General features: G+C 50.3%; 1 protein-coding gene across 1 annotated transcript in view; it reads right to left on the bottom strand.

The window, feature by feature from the left end:
• Nucleotides 1-632: 632 nt before the first annotated feature.
• Nucleotides 633-24802, bottom strand: part of LOC144676901 (scavenger receptor cysteine-rich domain-containing protein DMBT1-like) — a gene marked incomplete at both ends in the record, with an annotated part of 42405 nt that continues 18235 nt past the window's right edge. The window contains 4 exons of the mRNA XM_078537218.1: nucleotides 633-947; nucleotides 5294-5590; nucleotides 9973-10275; nucleotides 19678-19983. Coding sequence (XP_078393344.1) covers nucleotides 633-947; nucleotides 5294-5590; nucleotides 9973-10275; nucleotides 19678-19983 — 1221 coding nt within the window. The remainder of the gene's footprint in view (nucleotides 948-5293; nucleotides 5591-9972; nucleotides 10276-19677; nucleotides 19984-24802) is intronic.

Genomic DNA, 24802 nt, shown 5'->3' with positions numbered 1-24802 from the left:
TGGTATTCCTCTGTCTCTGTCTCTCTCTCTCAGTCTCTCTCTCTCTCTCTCTCTCTCTTTATGTCTCTGTCTCTCTCTCTCAGTCTCTCTCTCAGTCTCTCTCTCTCTCCCTGTCTCTCTCTCAGTCTCTCTCTCTCAGTCTCTCTCTCTCTCTGTCTCTGTCTCTCTCTCTCTCTGTCTCTCTCTCTCTCTGTCTCTCTCTCTCTCTCTCTCTCTCTCTCTCTCTCTCTCTCTCTCTCTCTCTCTCTCTCTCTCAGTCTCTCTCTCTCTCAGTCTCTGTCTCTCTCTCTCTCTGTCTCTGTCTCTCTCTCTCTCTGTCTATCTCTCAGTTACCCCGTCTTTGGAAAGGACCTGACCGAAGTCGCCCGCCGCCATCATCGATGAGTCGGCCTTGTGGCCTCTTCCACCCGGTAAAGTGCGCCGCCAAGACGGAACGCTCGATTACCGCCGGCGGGGATTTCCCGCTCCCCGCCCGCCCGCCCGTCTGCCCGCCAGACCCGAACCAGTCCCGCTCTCCGCCCGCCAACCAGGGAGGGAGGGAGGGAGGGAGGGAGGGAGGGAGGGAGGGAGGGAGGGAGGAGCAGGAATACCCCAGCCCGAGCGCCAGGCCCCCCGATCGGCGTGGGACTTACCGGTGCAGATGACCCCGGCGTCCTCCCCGTGGTGGCAGTTGTGGGAGCCCCAGAGCCGGGAGCTGCAGTACCACAGGACCGTCTCGTCTCCCCGGCACGCCACGTCGTCCAGCCAGATGGGGCCCGTGCCTCGGCCAAAGCGGGCGTGGGAGGGCGCGGACAGGGCTGCCCCACAGCCCAGGCTGCTGCACACCACCTTGGCGTCGTGCAGCCCCCACTGGTCGTCACAGATAGTGCCCCAGCTGTCACCGAAGGAGATCTCCACTCGACCTTCGCAGGGGTTGCTCCCGTTCACCAGCTGGAGCTGCATCCTTTCTGCGGGGGGAGGGGGTTAAAATAACAACCGTGAGGCACATCGGCTTATTTATTGTTTCAATTATTCCCTTTGGTTCCCCTTTTCTCCTTCCGTTGAGCGACAGGGAGACCGCAGCGCAGGATCGGGCCTACGCCGGTCAAGAGACGAGCCTCGCCTCGCTTAGCCCAACTCCCTCCGAGGCCCTCCGGCTAGGGGGCTTCACCCGGCCACAGCGAAGGAACGGCCGACATCCTCTTCCCAAGTCAAGGACGGCGAGTGGCACCTTATGGATGAGCCCATAAGGCCACAGGAGCAGAAATTAGGCCATTCGGCCCATCGAGTCTGCCCCGCCATTCAATCACGGCTGATAAGTTTCTCAACCCCCATTCTCCCGCCTTCTCCCCATAACCTTTGATCCCCTTACCAATCAAGAACCTATCTATCTCGGTCTTAAATACACTCAATGACCCTGGCCTCCACAGCCTTCTGTGGCAATGAATTCCATAGATTCACCACTCTCTGGCTAAAGAAGTTTCTCCTCATCTCTGTTCTAAAAGGTCTTCCCTTTACTCTGAGGCTGTGCCCTCAGGTCCGAGTCTCTCCTACTAATGGAAACATCTTCCCCGCGTCCCACTCTATCCAGGCCTTTCAGTATTCTGTAAGTTTCAATCAGATCCCCCTCCCTCATCCTTCTAAACTCCATTGAGTATAGACCCAGAGTCCTCAAACGTTCCTCATATGTTAAGCCTTTCATTCCTGGGATCGTTCTCGTGAACCTCCTCTGGACCCTCTCCAGGGGCCCAGCACATCCTTCCTGAGATACAGGGGCCCAAAAATTGCTCACAATATTCTAAACGTGGTCTGACCAGAGCCTTATAAAGCCTCAGCAGCACATCCCTGCTTTTATATTCTAGTCCTCTCGAAATAAATGCCAACATTGCATTTGCCTTCCTCACTACCGACTCAACCTGCAAGTTAACCTTAGCGTTTGCTCACCCGGACCCTGCGACCCTCTTGGGTTGAAAGACTTTTACCTCATCTCCTCTCTCACCTTTAATACCAAGCGCTGTAATTCTACACCTCCTGGACACTGCCCTCCCTGCTGAAGTTAATAAGCCCTCCGCCCGGGCCCCTCACAATTTTGTACATCTCAATCAAATCTCCTTTCGTACTCCTCTGCTCCAGGCAGAACAACCTCACCCTGCCCAATCTCTCTGCTTAGCTACAATTTCCCAGTCCTGCCAACATTCATGCCAATCTCCTCTGCACCCTCGGTAATGCAGGTATATCCCTAGCACGTGAACAGCTTGCTAGGTCAGCATTTATTATCCATCCCTAATTGCCCCCTTACAAAGGTTTTTTTATTAATTCATCCGTGGGCTGTTGGCATCGCTGGTTAGGCCAGCATTTATTGCCCATCCCTAATTGCCCTCGAGAAGGTGGTTTTTTTTAATTCATTCATGGGGTGTGAGCATCACAAGCTGACGCCAGCATTTATTGCCCATCCCTTTTGGCCCCTTGAGAAGGTGGTGGTGAGCCGCCTTCTTGAGTCTCTGCAGTTCCCTGTGGTGTAGGTACACCCACAGTGCTGTTAGGGAGGGAGTTCCAGGATTTTGTCCCTGTGGTGTAGGTACACCCACAGTGCTGTTAGGGAGGGAGGTCCAGGACTTTGTCCCTGTGGTGTAGGTACACCCACAGTGCTGTTAGGGAGGGAGTTCCAGGATTTTGACCCAGTGACAGTGAAGGAACGGCCGATATATTTCCAAGTCAGGATGGCGAGTGACTTGGAGGGGAACTTCCAGGTTGTGGTTTTCCCATCTATCTTTTCCCTTGTCCTTCTAGGTGGTAGAGGTCGTGGGTTTGGAAGGTGCTGTCTATGGAGCCTTGGTGAACTGCTGCAGTGCATCTTGTAGATGGTACACACACTGCTGCTACTGTGCGTCGGTGGTGGAGGGAGTGAATGTTTGTGGATGGGGTGCCGATCGAGCGGGGCTGCTTTGTCCTGGACGGTGTCGAGCTTCTCGAGTGTTGCGGGAGCTGCAACTCATCCAGGCAAGTGGGGAGTATTCCATCACATTCCTGACTTGTGCCTTGTCGATGGTGGACAGGCTTTGGGGGAGTCAGGAGGTTGAGTTACTCTCCGCCGCAGGATTCCCAGCCTCTGACCTATTCAACTGATAGTAATTTCTCGAAGAATTAACCCTGTCAGCCTCACACCTGGAAGTTCCCCTCCGAGTCACTCGCTATCCTGACTTGGTAATATATCGGCCGTTCCTTCACTGTCACGGGGTCAAAATCCTGGCATATTCATCTTGTGGCTGGAGCAAAGTAACAGGTGATCGTGCTACTGGCGCCTGGTATAGTCCCCGCCTGGAGAAAGGAGCGGATATTACCAGCGTCTTACCGTCCACTGTACAATTTCATTGATGTAAATCGAGCTGAATGTTGGGCAGCTACTGTCTACCTAATACAAGCCACCACTATTGTACCATCCACATTTCCAAGTCCCTGTTTGGCTGAGCTCAACTGCAGGGTCAAGCAGAATTACAGGATGATCACAGCACGGAAGGAGGCTATTCGGCACATCCTGTCTGTACTGGCTCTTCAACCGAGCAACTCACCACCCACCCCGCCCCACCCCGCCCCACCTCTGCCTTCTCCCTGTAACCCTGCACACACTTCGTTTTCAGACCACAGTTTCCTTCCCTTTTCAAAGCCTCGATTGAACCTGCCTCCCCTGGGCCTTCTCAGGCAGCGCGTTCCAGATCCGGAACTCCTCCCAATGCGTGAGGCTGTTTCTCCCCAGGTCGCTGTTGCTTCTTCCGCCGGATCCCCTTCAATCCGTGCCCTCTCCTTCTTGATCTCCTCTCCCCCCGCCCCCCCCACGACCAATGGGAACAGGTTCACCCTCTTCTACCCTGTCCAGGCCCCCTCGCGATTTTGAGCACCCCTATCGAATCTCCCGGCAATCTTCTCTTCTCCAAGGAAGACAGTCCCGCCTTCCCCAATATATCCACGTCACCCAAGTCCCTCATCCCGGGGACCATTCCCGTGAATCTTCTCTGCACTCTCCAAAGCCTTCACAACCTTCCTAAAGAGCGGTACTCAGAACTGGACGCAATACCCCAGCTGAGGCTGAACTAGTGTCTGATGCAAATTCAACATCACCTCCTTGCTCCTGTACTCTAATAATAAAGCTTAGGGTACTCTATGCTTTACAAGAGATTTTCTTAACCTGCCCTTGCCGTCTTCAATGATGTATTTTAGGTCCCTCTGACCCTGGTACCCCTTTTAGAATTGGGTCCTCTGTTTAATATTGTTTAATCAAAGGGGAAGATGTGCATGGTCAGATCTGATATTGGCTACTCTCTACACGTATCCAAAGTCTGAAATTGCTCATTTATTGGACACCGATCCTGCTAACTTCATATAAAGGGGCTGCATTTTTCAAAATGTCCTCCAATCCAATCCGATTTCAACTCGAAACAAAAATAAAAACAAAAATACCTGGAAAAACTCAGCAGGTTTGGCAGCATCGGCGGAGAGGAGCAAGTCCGAAAGACCCTTCAACAGAACTAAGTCAAATTAGAAGAGAGGTGAAATATAAGCTGGTTTAAGGGGAGGGTGGGACAAGTAGAGCTGGATAGAGGGCCAGTGATAGGTGGAGATTAACCAAAAGATGTCACAGACAAAAGGACAAAGAGGTGTTGAAGGTGGGGATATTATCTAAGGAATGTGCTAATTAAGGGTAGAAAGCAGGACGGGCAAGGTGCAGATAGCCCTAGTGGGGACGGGGTGGGGTGAAGGAATCAAAATAGGCTAAAAAGTAGAGATAAAATAATTAGCCTTTATCAATTTCTTCCCCCCATCCCACCCCCACTAGGGCTCTCTGCACCTTGCTGGTCCTGCTTTCTACCCTTAATTAGCACATTCCTTAGATAATATCCCCACCTTCAACACCTCTTTGTCCTTTTGTCTGTGACATCTTTTGGTTATCTCCACCTATCACTGGTCCTCTATCCAGCTCTACCTGTCCCACCCCCACCCCCCCCCCCGACTTAAACCAGCTTATATTTCACCTCTCTTCTATTTTTACTTAGTTCTGTTGAAGGGTCGTGAGGACTCGAAACGTCAGCGGTGCTCCCTCTCCGCCGATACTGCCAGACCTGCTGAGCTTTTCCAGGTTATTTTTTTGTTTTTGTTTTTGTTTCGGATTTCCAGCGTCCGCAATTCTTTTTTGCTCTTCAATGAAAAATTGGATCGTTGTTCGAGAGCAGATTGACCCCGATCGGCCCGACGCTGCCACCATGTGGGATGTGCTCGTTTCCAGTCTCGATTTTCTTTGCGCAGGACTTCGGCTGCCTACCTGAAATAGCGATCGCGAGGGATTCACTCTGGGTGGAGTTGTACTCCCGCCCGGCGATGGTTGTCCGGTACGCGCAAGTGTAGTCTCCCTGATTGGCCATCGTCGTGTTCACCATGGTGAACTCCGCAACTGAGTCGCGCACGGTCAAGCTGGTGCTTATCTCCAGCCCATTCTGGTACAGCTGGAAATTGCGGGTCCGGTAGGCTTTCGGGGCTGTGCAGAGCAGGGTGAGTAGCTGCCCCTGGGGGTACAGATAAAACTCGGTGTTCCTGGATATCGTGGGTCGTTCTGCCTTGCCTGAAAGATAAAAGGGAGGCAACTCTTGTGAACGCAAGGCCTGAACGCAAGTCAACCCAATCTTTTGGCATCTCTTACCCCCGCTGTGCATTGACGGACAAGGTTGCCCCTTCCTGGGGAGCCAGAATCCTGATTTCTACAGTGGGAAGGTGGTGGGGGAGGGGGGCGATTGGTGTTGGGGGGGGGGAGGTGGGGTGGTGGTGAGTTAAGCTCAGGGAGGAGGTAGGGCCATGCAGAATATAATCCTGCACCTCTGCAAGCAGAACCACCATCTTGCAAAGCATGAGAGGTGTACGAAACATACGACACTACGAAATCACCCAACAAAACATTAAAGGGGCCATGTGTGCCAATAAGGTACTAATGGATATGTTCCATCAAGATGAGGAAGGTTTGGGTGTCATGGAAGAGGAAGCCATTACCACTGACGAACAAACTTACTATGATTGAGAGAAGATGTACATGTCTGAGATTCGGCAGTATCTAAGAGAATTGAATCTCATCTTCACAGTCTTCAGGGAACCCCTTGTATCAGACGCTAAGCTGTTTTCTGCAAACGTATGTTGTAACTTTTATGAGTACCTTTTTAAAATGTATATATCCTCATAAGTTTGTTGCCCTCTTAAGAGTAAAGAATTGCAAGGTCTATAAGGCAGGAGTGTATGATCGAATGTAGGAGGGGCTCAACATCACCTCACGAGGAGGAACACATGGATGTCTTCCAATATCGTGGCTCGTAACTACACGAGCGCCTGCCCCATTGTTGCATCTCGCCTTATCCTACGTTCGTCGTATGTCTCAGTCACTCGCAGCGCAGAACAGGACTGACGCCGAAACGAGAGACAGCCCCGTCAAAGATTCACGCCTGACGCTCATCAGGGAAAACACCCGAGCGCCAAGTCTCCAAGCGTCACTGCGATGTTGGCGACGGGACAAACGGGTGCCGTCTGGCGGGCCGGCTGAATCGGGTTGTTCGACGCGTTGCCATGGAGACAGCAACGGAGCACTGTAGGCTCCCCAGGTTCCCGGCATCAACCAAAGGCTTAAGGTTTGACCATATTCCCTTTGTCTGAAGCGACCGGGTCCCTGAGTATAAATGTACATTGCTTCTAGCATGTATAAATGAGCTGCACCATGAACTTGACTCCTGACTTCTGAACCTGCATCTAAACCTCAATTATCTTATCTTAACTGTGTACCCTTTTGTTACTAGCCAGATAACCTGTCCCACCTTCCACCCCCACACCTTCATGCCTACCCCCACCCCTAGTCTATTGAAACCCCTGATAATTTTGATCAACTCAATGAAATCTCCGCATAACCTTCTTTGTTCTGAGGAGAACATGCATGAGTTCTCTATTCTCTTTCATGTTGCTCATTCTTGGTGCCAAGCTACCAACCTTAGTTGAACGTTCCCTGGTCTAAAGCAACCCCCAGTGGCTCCACACAACTAGATTCCCATACAGAGGCTACCATTGTGGTAAATCTCCCTTGTTTCCCTAAGGCTATGGTGACCATCATGTGACGTATGCGCGTTTAAGTATCTATTTCAGGGGGACGCAAGGGCATAAGAAACGGGGATTGGAGTAGACCATTCGGCCCATCGAGCCTGCTCTGCCATTCAATGTGCTCACAGCTAAACTTGGGATTCCACTCCATTTTCCTGCTCGCTCCCCATATCCCATCATTAACGGAGAGGCCAAAAATCTGTCCATCCCGGTCCTCAACGATGGAGCATCCACAATCCTCTGGGCTAGATTCCCAACCCTTCGAGTGAAGACATTCCTTCTCATCTCAGTCCTAAATGATCGGCCCCCTTATCCCGACATTGTGCCCCCGTGTTTTAGATTCCCTCCGACCAGCGGAATCGACCCCTCGGTGCCCACCCTGGGAAACCCCTTCACAATCCTGCAGGTCTCAATGAGATCGCCTCCCATTCTTCTAAACTCCAGAGAATATCTCCAGAGGGATCTGGACCAACTGGAAAAATGGGCCAGAAAATGGCAGATGGAATTTAATGCGGAAAAGTGTGAGGTGTTACATTTTGGAAGGACAAACCAAGGTAGGACATACACAGTAAATGGTAGGGCACTGAGGAGTGCGGAGGAACAAAGGGATCTGGGAGTTCAGATACATAATTCCCGGAAAGTGACATCACAGGTAGACAAGGTTGTAAAGAATGCTTTTGGCAGACTGGCCTTCATAAATCAAATTATTGAGTATAGGAGTTGGGATGTTATGGTGAGGTTGTATAAGACATTGGTGAGGCCAACTTTGGAGTATTGTGTGCAGTTCTGGTCGCCTAACTACAGGAAGGATATCAGTAAGATCGAGAGAGTGCGGAGAAGATTTACTAGGATGTTGCCGGGTCTTCAGGAGTTGAGTTACAGGGAAAGATTAAACAGGTTAGGACTTTATTCCTTGGAGCGTAGAAGGATGAGGGGAGATTGGATAGAAGTTTACAAAATTGTGAGGGGTATAGACAGAGTAAATGCGAGTAGGCTCTTTCCACTTAGATTAGGAGAGATAAACACGAGAGGACATGGCTTTAGGGTGAAAGGGGAAAGGTTTAGGGGGAACATTAGGGGGAACTTCTTCACTCAGAGAGTGGTGAGAATGTGGAACGAGCTACCGTCTGATGTGGTAAATGCGGGCTCACTCTTAAGTTTTAAGAATAAATTCGATAGATACATGGATGGGAGAGGTCTGGAGGGCTATGGACTGGGTGCAGGTCAATGGGACTAGCCGAATAATATTTTGGCACAGACTAGAAGGGTCGAATGGCCTGTTTTTCTGTGCTGTAGTGTTCTATGGTTCTATGGTTCTAATATAAACCCAATTTACTCAGCCTCTCATCCCAGGGACCAATTTAGTGAACCCTTCACTGCACCACCTCCAGTGCAAGTACATCCTTCATTTAACACGGAGACCAGAACTGCGCACCATATTCCAGATGGGGTCTCACCAAAAACCCTGCACAACAGTAGCAAGGCTTCTTCATTCTTGTACTCCAATCCCATTGCAATAAAGGCCAACATGCCATTTGCCTTCCTCCTTACTTGCTACGCCTGCATGCTAACTTTCCGCGTTCCTTCTACAAACACACCCTTTGATCATTGACACTTATAATTCCCTCACCTTTTTAGATAAAGAAAAAAATTCTGTTTTCTTTCAGTCTCATGGCCAAAGTAGACAGCCTTGCACTCCGCTGCATTACATTCCCATCAGTCACCTTTTGCCCACTCGCCCGACTTGCAGCCTCTCAGTCTCCTCCCCGCAGCTTACCTTCCCACCCTAGCTTGGCCTCATCAGCAAACTCAGATCCATCGCTGAAACAGAAACAGAAATACCCGGAAAAACTCGGCAGGTCTGGCAGCATTGGCGGAGAAGAACACAGTTGACGTTTCGAGTCCTCATGACCCTTCAACAGAACTAAGTAAAATTAGGAAAGGGGTGAAATATAAGCTGGTTTAAGGAGGGTTTGGGGGGGATGGAGTTTGTTGGGACAAGCAACCAGTGATAGGTGGAGATAACCAAAATCTGTCACAGACAAAAGAACAAAGAGGTGTTGAAGGTGGTGATATTATCTAGAGGAATGTGCTAATTAAGAGTAGCAGACAGGGCAGATAAGGTGCAGATGGCTCTAGTGGGGGGTGGGGGAATACTAAAAGGTAGAAATAAACAATGGGTGCAAATACATTTAAAAATAATGGAAATAGGTGGGAAAAGACAAATCTATATAAATTATTGGAAAAAACAAAAAGGAGGGGGAAGAAACGGGAAGTGGGTGGGGATGGAGGAGAAAGTTCAAGATCTAAAATTGTTGAACTCAATATTCAGCCCAATAATTTATACAGATTTTTTCTTTTCCCACCTATTTCCATTATTTTTAAATGTATTTCCACCATTGTTTATTTCTACCTTTTAGTATTCCCCACCCCCCACTAGAGCCATCTGCACCTTATCTGTCCTGTCTTCTACTCTTAATTAGCACATTCCTTTAGATAATATCACCACCTTCAACACCTCTTTGCGCTTTTATCTGTGACAGATTTTGGTTATCTCCACCTATCACTGGCTATTTGTCCCAACAAACCCCCCACCTTAAACCAGCTTTTATATTTCACCCCTTTCCTAATTTTACTTAGTTCTGTTGAAGGGTCACGAGGACTCGAAACGTCAACTGTGCTCCCCTCTCCGCCGATGCTGCCAGACCTGCTGAGTTTTTCCAGGTGTTTCTGTTTCTGTTTTGGATTTCCAGCATCCGCAGTTTTTTATTTTTACTTTTAGATACGTTGCCCTCTGCCTCTTTGCCTCAGTCACTCATGTGGAGCGACCTCGAAACCAGAAAGTGGAGGGGGGGGTGAAAATCGGCGACTCACTTGTGATGGCGACCTGGACCCAGTCACTGTGAGTGGACGAGTGCATCTTGTGGTTGATCAGCACTTTGAACATGCAAGTGAAGTAGCCTTCCTGGTGCGTGCTGATGTTGTGGATGGTCAGGATGGCGCTGGAGGCTGACGTCGGCCCCACCGAGGCCACCGGTCCCGACTCGCCCACTTTGTAGAGGTAGAAGGTGATCACCGCGAAGACGCTGGCCGACGAGCAGCGGAAGTTGACGGCTTCGCCTTGGACGAACATGCCGGACGTCCGCAACACCGAAATCGAGGGCCGCAACAGGACATCTGAGGCGGGGGAGAGAAAGAGAGAGTGAGCACGGGTGAATCGCTTTGCTCCAGAGGCCCGGGTCAAACCGTTTTGGCCGGGGTTGGGTGGAGGGGGGCATCATTGGATCTAGAAATTCGCCCCGGGTCACCTTTACATCGCCTATTCTAAATCCCGCTCGATTTCAGCTCCACGGGCATGTTGATTGGACGGCGACCGGGCGGGGGATTGGACCAAGCAACGAATGCAACACGGCCTGTTCTCCATTCTTAGCCAGGATGAGTTTCCTCCCCATTCAGAAATATACAGAGCAAAGGTTACCTGTTTCAATCCCACGCTGTCCGAACATATGAAGCAGGAACAGGAGGAGGCCACTCGGCCCCTCGAGCCTGCCCCGCCATTCAATAAGCTGACGGCCAATCTGATTGTAACCTCAGCCCCACATTCCGGCCGACCCCCCCAATAACCTTTCACCCACCCCCCCCTTGCTTAACCAGAATCTATCACGCTCGGCCTTAAACATATTTAAAGACCCTGTTCCCAACGCCTTTTGGGGAAGAGATTTCCAAAGGCTCACCAACCTTTGAGAGAAGGAAATTCTCCTCGTCTCCATTTAAATGGACGAACCCATATTTACAAACAGTGACGTCTATCACAGAATCACACACACAGTGCAGAAGAGGCCCTTCGGCCCATCGAGTCTGCACCGACACTGTGAGAAACGCCCTGACCTACCTACCTAATCCCATTGACCAGCGCTTGGCCCCATCGCCTTGAATGTCATGACGTGTCAAGTGTTCATCCAGGTGCTTTTTAAAGGATGTGAGGCTAACCCGCCTCCACCACCCTCCCAGGCAGCGCATTCCAGACCCTCACCACCCTCTGGGTAAAAAAAGTTTTTCCTCACACCCACCCCCCAAACCTCCTGCCCCTCACCTTGACCTTATGTCCACCTGTGACTGACCTTTCAACTAAGGGGAACAGCTGCTCCCTATCCACCCTGTCCATGCCCCTCATAATCTTGTACATCTCGATCAGGTCACCCCTCAGTCTTCTCCGCTCCAACGAAAACAACCCAAGTCTATCCAACCTCTCCTCATAACTCAAATGTTTCATCCCAGGTCACATCCTGGTGAATCTCCTCTGCACCCCCTCCAGTGCCATCACATCCTTCCTTTAATGTGGTGACCTAAGGTCTAGATTCTATGTCTAGGTTTAGATTCTCCCACAAGGGGAAACATCCTCTCCACATCCACCCTGTCAAATCCCCTGAGGGTCCTATATGCATCCATCAAGACGCCTCTTATTCTTCTAAACTCCAGTGAGGACAACTCTGGCCAAAGGCTCAGGCGTCACCTCTTACGTTGTAACATAAAACCACGTTCGGAGTTCTAGATAAAAATAACAGAAAGTGTCGTAAAAACTCAGCAGGTCTGGGAGCATCTGTGAAGAGAGACAAAGAGTTAACGTTTTGAGTCCAATATGACTCTTCTTCGGAACTTAGATGCCAAAACTGAACAGCATACAAATATACGAATGAGGAACAGGGGTAGGCCATTCGGCTCCTCGACTCTGCTCCCCCATTCAATTAGATCATGCCCGATCTGATTGTAACCTCGACCCCACATTCCGGCCTCCCCCACCCCTCCGATAACCTTTCACCCCCTCCTTGTTAATCAAAGAATTGATCTACCTCGGCCTTAAAAACATTCAAAGACTCTGCCTCAAAACTCCATTTGATATTTCTTACATCCATTGCACATTTACGAAGCTGAACTTTATCAGTCCAGTCATATTAAGTGCATTGCAACTTGTGATGTTTTCTTCTCTCTGGGGTTCATGAGTCTTTGGCACCCTCTTCCTCAAAAGGCCGGTGGAAGTAGAGTTTTTGAATATTTTTAAGGCAAGATCGATTCTTGGTAAACAAGGAGGGGTGAAGGGCTAATCAGGGAGAGGCAGGAATGTGGGGTTGAGGTTACAATTAAATCAGGCATGGTCTTATTGGATGGGCGAGCAGGTTGGAGGGGCCGAGTGGTCTACTCCCGCTCCTAATTCATACGTTCGTGTCAACATCGTTAGACCGAAAGCGGGATCATCCTGGCAAGTCACAACAGGAACTCACTGGGTAGAACATCTGTCTGACATAGAATTAGATAGCGCTGACTGCACTAAATATCAAGCACTGTGTGTTCGGCGCGGTCGCTCAGGCCCCACTCGTTTTGCCCCCAACCATTTCCTTAGCCCTGGTGTTCATATCGCACACCTGTGATGCTACAAAGTGGCGGGACCCTTCCAGAAGGGTTCTGAAGGGGGGGGCCCCGGCGGGTGAGAAGTTCCCCAAAATGGCCACTGTCAGATCGTCTCTGCCCATCCCACGCAGCTCCTGCTGAGCTAACTCAATTGGCCGCAAGAGGACGTAAGGACAGAGGCGGTGCGTAGTCCGCGGCTGGTCCGATCCCACCCATCCTGCGTTTACGCAGAGAGAAACAGGCTTAACGTTTCATCTCCATATGGCCCTCCTTCAGAGCTGGACAGCAGTAGACACTTGATGCATTTTATACTGGGGGTGGAGCAGGGGGAGCAAGGTGGAAGGTCGGCGGTAGGTGTGATCTCAGGAGAGATCGACAAAGATGTCTTGGACACAAGACGAAAGGAGTGTTAATGATAGCGTTAAAGTCTAAAGAAGGTGTTGATGGTGGCATCAAGGTACAATAGCGGAATGTCTGAATAGCAGAAGGGTCAGCGTTCAGTGAGATCACAACATAGGAACAAGTGATAGATGGCCCTTTTTGGAGGGTGGGGTGTGGTGACTGGGGGTAAAGGATCAAAAAAACTGAACGAATCAATCAATAAATAACGCATAAAAATAAATTTAAATTTAAATTCAACGTTAAAAAATGGATTTCAAAAGGGTGCGGTCGAGACGGAGGAGAGAGTTCATGGTCTGAAGTTGTTGGACTCAATATTCAGTCCGGAAGGCTGTAAAGCACCCGGTCGGAAGATGAGGTGCTGTTCCTCCAGTTTGCGTTGGGCTTCACTGGAACATTGCAGCCAGGCCAAGGACGGACATGTGGGCATGAGAGCAGGGTGGAGTGTTAAAATGGCAAGCGACAGGGAGGTTTGGGTCATGCTTGCGGACAGACCGAAGGTGTTCCGCAAAGCAGGCACCCAGTCTGCGTTTAGTCTCCCCCGGCAATGCAGAGGAGGGGGCCACATTGGGAGCTGGCATCGTCCACAGACGTGTCGGGTTAAGTAGCCTCCGACACGGGTAAAAAAGGCAGGAGGAGTTCCGGGAGGGATTTGAACCTGCATTAGCCTAGTGCATTAACAGTAGGCCAACAATGTACCTCAACTGCCTCCGCTACAAGTATACCCTTCCTTCAGTGAGGAGATATTAATGATACGCAGACTCACGAATGCCCTGTATCGTTGTAGCAAGCCCTTCCCTACATTTCTACCCCACTCTCCACCACCGCCCTTTCAGTAAGGAACCAGCATCCCATTTGCCTTCCTAATGATTGTCGCTGATGCTCGAGGAGGGTGGAACTGGGTGACAGCAGGGCAGATCAAAGGGTTGTGGGGTTGGAGGAGACTTCAGAATTGGGGATGGGGAGCGGGTGAGACCACGGAGGGGTTTGCAAGCGAGGGTGAGGGCAAACAGCACGAAATGTGGAAGAAGTAGGGTGATTGCGGGGGGGGACTGGGTGGGGAGGAACCCCAGCGTTGGCACCCTTAGCCTAACAGCCAACTCTGTGGATTGCAGAGGATTCCATATAACACCACATTTGGCATAGAGTGATAGAGTCACAGAAAAAGGCCCTTGGGCCCATCTAGTCTGCGCCGGTCAAACAAGTACCTAACTAGTGCTGGCACCTGGAGAGGGTCCAGAGGAGGTTCACGAGAACGAACCCAGGAATGAAAGGCTTAACTATGAGGAACATTTGAGGACTCTGGGTCTATACTCGATGGAGTTTAGAAGGATGAGGGAGGGGGATCTGATTGAAACTTACAGAATAATGAAAGGCCTGGATAGAGTGGACGTGGGGAAGATGTTTCCATTAGTAGGAGAGACTAGGACCCGAGGGCACAGCCTCAGAGTAAAGGGAAGACCTTTTAGAACAGAGATGAGGAGAAACTTCTTTAGCCAGAGAGTGGTGAATCTATGGAATTCATTGCCACAGAAAGCTGTGGAGGCCAGGTCATTGAGTGTATTCAAGAGCGAGATAGATAGGTTCTTGATTGGTAAGGGGATCAAAGGTTATGGGGAGAAGGTGGGAGAATGGGGTTGAGAAAATTATCAGCCATGATTGAATGGCGGAGCAGACTCGATGGGCCGAATGGCCTAATTTCAGCTCCTATGTCTTATGGTCTATTCTAATCCCATTTGCCAGCACTAGGCCCATAGCCTTATATGCCAAGGCATCACAAGTACACAATCAAATACTTCTTAAATGTTATGAGGGTTTCTGCCTCTACCACCCTTACAGGCAGTGAGTTCCAGATTCCCACCACCCTCTGGGTGAAAAAAATTCTTCCTCACATCCCCTCTAAACCTCCTGCCCCTTACCTTAAATCTATGCCCCCTGATTATTGATCCCTCTATCAAGGGGAAAAGTCCCTGTCTACCCTAAATACGCCCCCTCATAACTTTATACATGCAACACCAAAGCAGCGCATGCTAGTGTTTATACTATTTTCGGGGGTAAAAAAACAATTAAACTCAATTAATAAAACAAGGGGGCAAATTAAATGGCAGCCCCTTAAAGGGAAACTGCGAAAACAAAGAGAAACTCTGAAAGAAGACTAACAAAAATGAAATTTAAGTACGACTAAAGGTGCCAACAAAGGTGCCAAGCCCCTGTGGTACCCACCCAAGCCTCGATCGTGCCCAAGTGTTTATGCTCCATTCGGGCCTCCCCACCTAAATCCCACATCACCAGGCCTCACTCCCTGTCTACTGCAAACGTGTGCCCAGTGCCTTTGTCTGTTTGTTTAGCTTCCCCTCAAATGCATCTGTAGGATTCACCTCGAACTCTCCCTCAGGCAACAAAGCTCAGTGTTCTCACCATCATTTGGGTAAAGGAAGTTCATCCCGACTTCCCGGTTGGATTTTCGGTAGCTATCTTACATTAACGGTCCAGTTAATGAAGAGCGCCCACCCTATTAAAGCCTTTCGTAGTTTTAAAGACCTCAGCTCGGTCAGCCATCCTTTATTTCTTTCACCAAGGAGAAATGAGCTCCAGTTTGCCAGTCCTTCCTTTCCCAAAGTGCATTCCCACACAGTACGTGGGACTGGACAGTGAGGCAATGCGTTTAATTGCCTGCCAATGCGATTCTGCCCAAGCTGACTTTTTACTTACCATAATGCTCAGCGGAGACAACCGTCAATGAGGAACAGTCAAAATTGTCATGCAAGACTCATTATTTGATGAACGCGCACTGTCAGAAACTTGATGCGGGCAATCTGCTAGCCTCAAGTCAAATTAACAAGGTGGATGCTGCGGAGGTGGCAGAGAGTGGCAGCAGTGTACCAACAGCTGGTCCTTGTATCATTCAATCGTGGGATGTGGGCGTTGCTGGCAAGGTGCAGCATTAACTGCCCATCTCTAATTGACCCTGGAGAGGCTGGTGGCCAACTGTCTTCTAGAACCGCTGCAGTCCGCGTAGTGTGGGTACACCCGCACAATCCACATGGTGCAGGTTCCAGGGAGTGTAGAGCCAACCATATTGCTGAGTGTCTGGAGTCATAGGTAGGTTAGACCACATAAAGAACAGAAGATATATTTCCCTAAAGAGGATTGGTGAACGAGATGGATTTTTCCCCCCCTGGTCATTAATAAGACATGAAGTTCCTGACTTTTAAAAATTTATTCACGAGATGTGGGTTTCTCTGGCTGGGCCAGTATTCAATGCCCATCGCTCGATGCCCTTAAGAAGGTGGTGGGTGAGCTGCCTTCTTGAACCACTGCAGTCCCTGTGGTGTAGGTACACCCACAGCGCTGTTAGGGAGGGAGTTCCAGGATTTTGTCCCTGCGGTGTAGGTACACCCACAGTGCTGTTAGGGAGTTCCAGGATTTTGTCCCTGTGGTGTAGGTACACCCACAGTGCTGTTAGAGAGGGAGTTCCAGGATTTTGTCCCTGTGGTGTAGGTACACCCACAGCGCTGTTAGAGAGGGAGTTCCAGGATTTTGTCCCTGTGGTGTAGGTACACTCACAGTGCTGTTAGGGAGAGAGTTCCAGGATTTTGTCCCCTGTGGTGTAGGTACACCCACAGTGCTGTTAGGGAGTTCCAGGATTTTGTCCGTGTGGTGTAGGTACACCCACAGTGCTGTTAGGGAGGGAGTTCCAGGATTTTGTCCCTGTGGTGTAGGTACACCCACAGCGCTGTTAGGGAGGGAGTTCCAGGATTTTGTCCCTGTGGTGTAGGTACACCCACAGTGCTGTTAGGGAGGGAGTTCCAGGATTTTGTCCATGTGGTGTAGGTACACCCACAGCGCTGTTAGGGAGGGAGTTCCAGGATTTTGTCCCTGTGGTGTAGGTACACCCACAGTGCTGTTAGGGAGGGAGTTCCAGGATTTTGTCCCTGTGGTGTAGGTACACCCACAGCGCTGTTAGGGAGGGAGTTCCAGGATTTTGTCCCTGTGGTGTAGGTACACCCACAGTGCTGTTAGGGAGGGAGTTCCAGGATTTTGTCCCTGTGGTGTAGGTACACCCACAGTGCTGTTAGGGAGGGAGTTCCAGGATTTTGTCCGTGTGGTGTAGGCAAACCCACAGCGCTGTTAGGGAGGGAGTTCCAGGATTTTGTCCCTGTGGTGTAGGTACACCCACAGTGCTGTTAGGGAGGGAGTTCCAGGATTTTGTCCATGTGGTGCAGGTACACCCACAGTGCTGTTAGGGAGGGAGTTCCAGGATTTTGTCCCCTGTGGTGTAGGTACACCCACAGCGCTGTTAGGGAGGGAGTTCCAGGATTTTGTCCCTGTGGTGTAGGTACACCCACAGTGCTGTTAGGGAGGGAGTTCCAGGATTTTGTCCGTGTGGTGTAGGTACACCCACAGTGCTGTTAGGGAGGGAGTTCCAGGATTTTGTCCGTGTGGTGTAGGTACACCCACAGTGCTGTTAGGGAGAGAGTTCTAGGATTTTGACCAGTGACAGTGAAGGAACGGCCAATATATTTCCAAGTCAGGATGTTGAGTGAATTGGTGTGGAATTTCCAGGTGTTGGTGTTCACATCTATCTTCTGTTCTTGTCTTTATAGGTGGTAGTGATTGTGGGTTTGGAAGGTGCTGCCTAAGGAGCCTTGGTGAGTTGCTGCAGTGCATCTTGTAGATGGTACACACACTGCTGCTACTGTGAAGTTGTGGCCAATAAAGCAGGCTGATTTTTCCAGGACAATGTCCAGCTTCTTGAGTGTTGTGGGAGCTGCACTCATCCAGGCAATTGGGGAGTATCCCATCACCCTCCTGACTTGTGCCCTGTAGATGGTGGACAGGCTTTGGGGAGTCAGGGGGTGAGTTACTCACCACAGGGTTCCTAGCATCTGACCTGCTATTGTAGCCACAGTATTTATATGGCTGGTCCCAGTTCAGTTTCTGGTCAGTGGGAACTCCAAGGATGTTGATAATGGGGGGGGCCATTGAACATCAAGGGGCGATGGTTGGGTTCTCTCTTGTTGGAGATGGTCACTGTGTGTCACAAATGTCACTTGCCTTGTCAGCCCAAGCCTAGATACTGTTCAGGTCTTGCTGCATTTGGACATGGGCTGCTTCAGTATCTGAGGAGTCGCGAATGGTGCTGAACATTGTGCAACCATCAGCGAACATTCCCCACTTCTGACCTTACGATGGAAGGAAGGTCATTGATGGAGCAGCTGAAGGTGGTTGGGCCTAGGACACTGCCCTTAGGGACTCCTGCAGCTGAGATAACAGACCTCCAACCACCACAACCATCTTCCTTTGTGCTTGCTATGACTCCAACCAGCGGAGAGTTTTGCCCGTGATTCCTATTGACTCCAGTTTTGCTAGGGCTCCTTGATGCCACACTTGGTCAAATGCTGCCTTGATGTCAAGGGCGGTCACCCTCACCTCACCTCAGGAGTTCAGCTCCTATGCTTGAACCAAGGCTGTAACGAGGTCAGGAGCTGAGCGGCCCTGGCAGAACCCAAACTGGGCATCAGTGAGCAGGTTATTGCTAAGCAAGTGCCGCTTGATAGCCCCTTCCATTGATTCACTGATAATCGAGGGTAGACCAATGGTGTGGTAATTGGCTAGGTTGGATTTACCCTGCTTTTGGTACACAGGGCAACTTTCCCACTCGGCCAGGTAGATGCCAGTGATTTTGATCGAATTCAGATTCCACCACCCACCAACTGAGGTGGGATTCGATCCCAGGGCCCCAGGTTTCCAATTCAGTGACATTCTCACTTCGGCACCGTCACTCACTCCGAGTTCCTGCCCCCAGGCTTGGCCTGTGTGGTGCAGTGCATGCTCCTTGACAGCCGCAGTAAATGCAAACTTCAGGGATCCAACTAATGTTTGATGAGGGTTTCGAATTAACCCTCGGAACCAACTTTTAAAGGGCCATTTCCAAATGGCAGGGCAGAGACCGAGATCTCCCGTGGGGTCCCTCTTGCACCCACTAAAGATGTTTTCTTTGTCCTCTTTATAATGTGTTTATTTTTCTGAATTGTATCATTGCAAAGGTAAACACTGAACAAAGTGATATTTTTTTCTCCAAAGTGTCAGTCCGTATCTTGTTCTCAAGTATTTTTTTTTTTCATTTCAGCCAGTGCTGACCTTCAATCTGCTATTAACACCTACTCTAGACCAGCACTGTCCTTCATTCAGCTCTTTACACATTCTGCTATTTCGCTTTCAGACAGTGCTGACCTTTAATCTGCTATTAACACCTACTCTGGACCAGTGCTGACCTTCATTCAGCTCTTTACACATTCTGCTATTTCGCTTTCAGACAGTGCTGACCTTCATTCTGCTATTAACACCTACTCTGGACCAGCTCTGTCCTTCATCAGCTTTTTACACATTCTGCTATTTCGCTTTCAGACAGTGCTGACCTTTATTCTGCTATTAACACCTACACTGGACCAGTGCTGACCTTCATTCAGCTCTTTACACATTCTGCTATTTCGCTTTCAGACAGGGCTGACCGTTATTCTGCTATTAACATCCACTCCGGACCAAAAGCTTTAGCCTTTCATGCTCTCATTACCGCTTTCTTTGCCCCGTGCTCGGTGCCAGCTTTAACATTCAATCTACCCTGGGCCTCTAACCTATCCCCGGCCTTCTCTTTTGCTCCACCTGCCACTCCCCCCTTTCTCTACGTGTTCTTATTTCCCTTCAGGGGGAGGAGCCAAAACTCTTCTGCCAGCCCGTCATCTGAGCCCTGAAAGGGTTGACCAGCCTTACCTGTCACGGTCACTTTGACACGCTCACTCTCCGAGGAGTTGTACAGTTTTCCCGACCTCTTGAGCTGGTAGAGGCAGAGGTAATACCCGTTGTCGGCGTAGGTGAGGTTGGCGATGGAGAAGGTCATCGAGAATCCTGCCGTTGGCACGGCCTGGTAGGCCACGGGGGTCTCCCCGTCGACCTTGAGCAGCAGGAAGATGGCCCCGCTGAAGATGGAGGAGGCGGTGCACCTGATGCTCACGTACTCGCCGATGGAATACTTGCCAGATGTGCGGAACAGCTGGATGTGCGGCTTGGTCGGCTGGTCTGAAGGCGAAAAATGAGACGGGGAGTGGGGTGGGGGAGGGAGATTGGTTGAAACAAGGAGGTGGCAAAAATCATGTCACCGTGGGAATGAGACGCCAGAGAACGAGGTTGTTCAGGCCCTCCCTATCTTTCAACGGGCCGAGGCGTGTGGCTGATACCCTGGGGTCATGGGTGCAAACAACTGGCGCAATGTCCAACTGGGGGCTGCCTCTGCCTCAACCCCCATGGCCCCCCAACCACCGTCTCACCACCCCCACCGGCCCCCACCACCCGCCGTCTTACACATCGTTTTTGTTCAATTTTTGTTTCACGACAGGAGTACAAATAGGGGATCGCCGGGGCACTGGGTTGAGTGGGAGGAGAGCGGTGAGCCTGAACAGGTCGGTTTCCAGTGGCCTTGCTCACTCTCCTTAACGGTACTGGATAAAGGAGGAGGAGAAGGGCTTCAACTGCCTGGAGAGAGGCTTGGGGGGTGGTGGGGGTGGGGGGTGGGTAGAGACGTGGAGGTGAGGGGAAGCCAGTCATGAAAGTCATTCGGGTAAACGTAAAGGGAAGACCTGAGGTCCATTTTGGTTTTGATTCCCAGCAGGAAACGCCGGACATGAATTTCGTCAGCTTTTCATTTAACCCAAAAGCAATGCAACCGAAATTCAGGGAAGATGCATAATAGGCATAATTGCTCATTGACACAATCGACCATGTGTAAACTAACATCAATTCACATTCTCCGACTTCTGTGCGCCAGGACTGCTATTCCGCTGCACTGAATGTTAGGGAAGTGAATGTCAGGTATAATTGGAGGCTTTAACATACATTTCGCGTTACCACAATTCTTCCCTCTCCCAGGTAAATGCAAAACAGTAGCCAGGTAAAGAGGGCAGTATTTAATGATTTTTTTTTCATTCGTTCATAGGATGTGGGCGCTGCTCGATAGACCAGTATTTATTGCCTATCCCTAATTGCCCCTTGAGAAGGTGTTCGCCAGCTGACTTCTTAAACCGCTGCAGTCCATGTGGTGTAGGTACACCCACAGTTAGGGGTGGGAGGGAGTTCCAGCGACAGTGAAGGAACGGCCGATACATTTCCAGGTCAGGACGGTGAGTGGCTCGGAGGGGGAACTTCCAGGTGGTGGTGTTCCCGTTTCTTTGCTGCCCTCGTCCTTCTAGGTAGTAGCGGCCGTGGGTTTGGAAGGTGCTGTCGAAGGAGCCTTGGCGAGTTGCTGCAGTGCATCTTGTAGATGGTGCACACACTGCTGCTACTGTGCGTCAGTGGTGGAGGGAGTGACTGTTTGTGGATGGGGTGCCAATCAAGCGGGGCTGCTTTGTCCTGGTTGGTGTCGAGCTTCTTGAGTTTTGTGGGAGCTGCAATCATCCAGGCAAGTGGAGAGTATTCCATCACACTCCTGACTTGTGCCTTGTAGATAGCGAATGGGCTTTGTGGCATCAGGAGGTGAGTTACTCTCTGCAGGATTCCTAGCCTCTGACCTGCTCTTGTAGCCATTGCATTTATATGGCTGGTCCAGTTCAGTTTCTGGGCAATGGTAACCACCAGGATGTTGATAGTGGTAGTTCAGTAATGCCATTGAATGTCAAGGGGCGATGGTTGGATTCTCTCTTGTTGGAAATGGCCATTGCCTGGCACTTGTGTGGCGCGAATATTACTTGCCACTTGTCAGCCCAAGCCTGGATATTGTCCAGGTCTTGCTGCATTTGGACATGGACTGCTTCAGTATCTGAGGAGTCGCAAATGGTGTTGAACATTGTGCAATCATCAGCGAACATCCCCACTTCTCACCTTATGATGGAAGGAAGGTCATTGATGAAGCAGCTGAAGGTGGTTGGGCCGAGGACACTACCCTGAGGAACTCCTGCAGTGATGTCCCAGAGCTGAGATGACTGACCTCCAACAACCACAACCATCTTCCTTTGTGCTAGCTATGACTAACCAGAGGAGAGTTTTCCCCCTGAGTCCCATTGACACCAGTTTTGCCAAGGCTCCTTGATGCCACACTCTGTCAAATGCGGCCTGGATATCAAAGACAGACATCCTCACCTCACCTAGGGAGGTCAGATCTTTTGTCCATGTTTGGACCAAGGCTGTAATGAAATCAGGAGCTGAGTGGCCCTGGCAGAACCCAAACTGGGCGTCAGTGAGCAGGGTCTTGCTAAGCAAGTGTTGCTTGATAGCACTGTTGATAATCCCTTCCATTACTTTATTGATGATGGAGGGTAGGCTGATGGGACGGTAATTGGCAGGGTTGGAATTGTCCTGCTTTTTGTGTACAGGACATACCCGGGCAATTTTACACATAGCTCTGTGGATGCCAGCATTGTAATTGTTCTGGAACAGCTTGGCTAGGGGCGCGGCAAGTTCTGGAGCACAAGTCTTCAGAACTATTGCCGGAATATTGTCAGGGCCCATAGCCTTTGCAGTATCCAGTGCCTTCAGCTGTTTCTTGATATCACGTGGAGTGAATCAAATTGGTTGAATACTGGCATCCGCGATGCTGGGGACCTCCGGAGGAGGCTGAGATGGATCATCCACTCAACACTTCTGGTTGAAGATTGTAGCAAATGCTTCATCTATATCTTTGTGTGGGCTCCTCCATCATTGAGGATGGGGATATTTGTGGAGCCTCCTCCTCCAATGAGTTGTTTAATTGTCCATCACCATTCACGACTGGATGTGGCAGGACTGCAGAGCTTAAATCTGATCTGTTGGTTATGGGGGTCACTTAGTTTTGTCTGTCACTTGCTGCTTTATGCTGTTTGGCATGCAAGTAGTCCTGTTTTATAGCTTCACCAGGTTGACATCTCATTTTTAGGTGTGCCTGGTGCTGCTCCTGGCCTGCCCTCCTGCACTCTTCATTGAAGCAGGGTTGATCCCCTGGCTTGATGGTAACGGTAGAGTGGGGGATATGCCGGGCCATGAGGTTACAGATTATCTTTGAGTACAATTCTGCTGCTGCTGATGGCCCACAGCACCTCATGGATGCCCAGTCTTGAGTTGATGGTCCTGTTTACGAAATCTATCCCATTCAGCACGGTGGTAGTGCCACACAACACGATGGAGGGTGTCCCCAATGTGAAGACCGGACTTTGTCTCCGCAACGACTGTGTGGTGGTCACTCCTGCCGATACTGTCACGGACAGATGCATCTGCGGCAGGCAGGTTGGTGAGGATGAGGTCAAGTATGTTTTCCCCTCTTGTTGGTTCCCTCACCACCTGCCGCAGACCCGGTCTAGCTGTTATGTCATTTAGGACTCGGCCAGCTTGGTCAGTAGCTGTGCTACCGAGCCACTCTTGGTGTTAGACATTGAAGTCCCCCACCCAGAGGACATTCTGCACCCTTTCCACCCTCAGTGCTTCCTCCAAGTGGTGTTCAACATGGAGAGGAGCACTGATTCATCAACTGAGGGAGGGCGGTACGTGGTAATCAGCAGGAGGTTTCCTTGCCCATGTTTGACCTGATGGTGAGACTTCATAGGGTCCGGAGTTAATCTTCAGGACTCCCAGGGCAACTCCCATCCGACTGTATACCACTGTGTCGCCACCTCTGCTGGGTCGGTTCTGCTGGTGGGACAGGACATACCCAGGGACACTGACGGTAGGGTCTGGGACGTTATCTGTCAGATCTGATTCCATGAGTTTGGTTAGGCCACGCTGCTGCTTGAGTTATCTGTGAGACAGCTCTCCCAATTTTGGCACTAGCTTGCCGGTGTTAGTAAGGAAGACTTTTGCAGGGTCGACATTGCTGAGATTTCCGTTGTCATTTCTGGTGCCTAGATCGATGCTGGGTGGCCTGTCAAGGCCGTATTGAATGAACGGTATGACACTAGGAAGTTGACAGGAACAAAGGGACCTTGGCGTGTGTGTCCAGAGATCTCTGAAGGCGGAGGGGCATGTTAGTGGGGTGGTGAAAAAGGCGTATGGGACACTTGCCTTTATCAATCGAGGCATAGATTACAAAAGTAGGGAGGTCATGTTGGAGTTGTATAGAGCCTCGGTGAGGCCACAGCTGGAGTACTGGGTGCAGTTCTGGTCGCCACATTATAGGAAGGATGTGATTGCATTGGAGGGGGTGCAGAGGAGATTCACCAGGATGTTGCCTGGGATGAAACGTTTAAGTTATGAAGAGAGGTTGGATAGACTTGGGTTGTTTTCGTTGGAGCAGAGAAGACTGAGGGGCGACCTGATCGAGGTGTACAAGATTATGAGGGGCATGGACAGGGTGGATAGGGAGCAGCTGTTCCCCTTAGTTGAAGGGTCAGTCACCAGGGGGGCATAAGTTCAAGGTGAGGGGCAGGAGGTTTAGGGGGGATGTGAGGAAAAACTTTTTTGACCCAGAGGGTGGTGAGGGTCTGGAATGCGCTGCCTGGGAGGGTGGTGGAGGCGGGTTAGCCTCACATCCTTTAAAAAGTACCTGGATGAACACTTGGCACATCATAAACATTCAAGGCTATGGGGCCAAGTGCTGGTCAATGGGATTAGGTCGGTAGGTCAGGTGTTTCTCACGTGTCGGTGCAGACTCGAAGGGCCGAAGGGCCTCTTCTGCACTCTGTGTGATTCTGATCCTGTCCAGTTTTGTTCCCTTGTCACAACTGAATGGCTTGTTGGCCATTTCACAGTCAACCACATTGCTGTGGTCCTGTAGTTACATATAGGGCAGATTCTCTTCCCTGGAGGGCATTAGTGAACCATCTGGGTTTTTACAACAATGGTTTCATGGTCATCATTAGACTTTTAATTCCAGATTATTGTCGAATTCAAATGCCACTATTTGCCGTGGCGGGATTGGAACACGGGACCCTAAAGCATT

This window comes from Cetorhinus maximus, unplaced genomic scaffold, assembly GCF_964194155.1.
Source record: "Cetorhinus maximus unplaced genomic scaffold, sCetMax3.hap1.1 HAP1_SCAFFOLD_2063, whole genome shotgun sequence".
In the NCBI taxonomy this organism is placed as follows: domain Eukaryota; kingdom Metazoa; phylum Chordata; class Chondrichthyes; order Lamniformes; family Cetorhinidae; genus Cetorhinus; species Cetorhinus maximus.
This window is presented reverse-complemented; position numbering and strand designations above follow the sequence as displayed.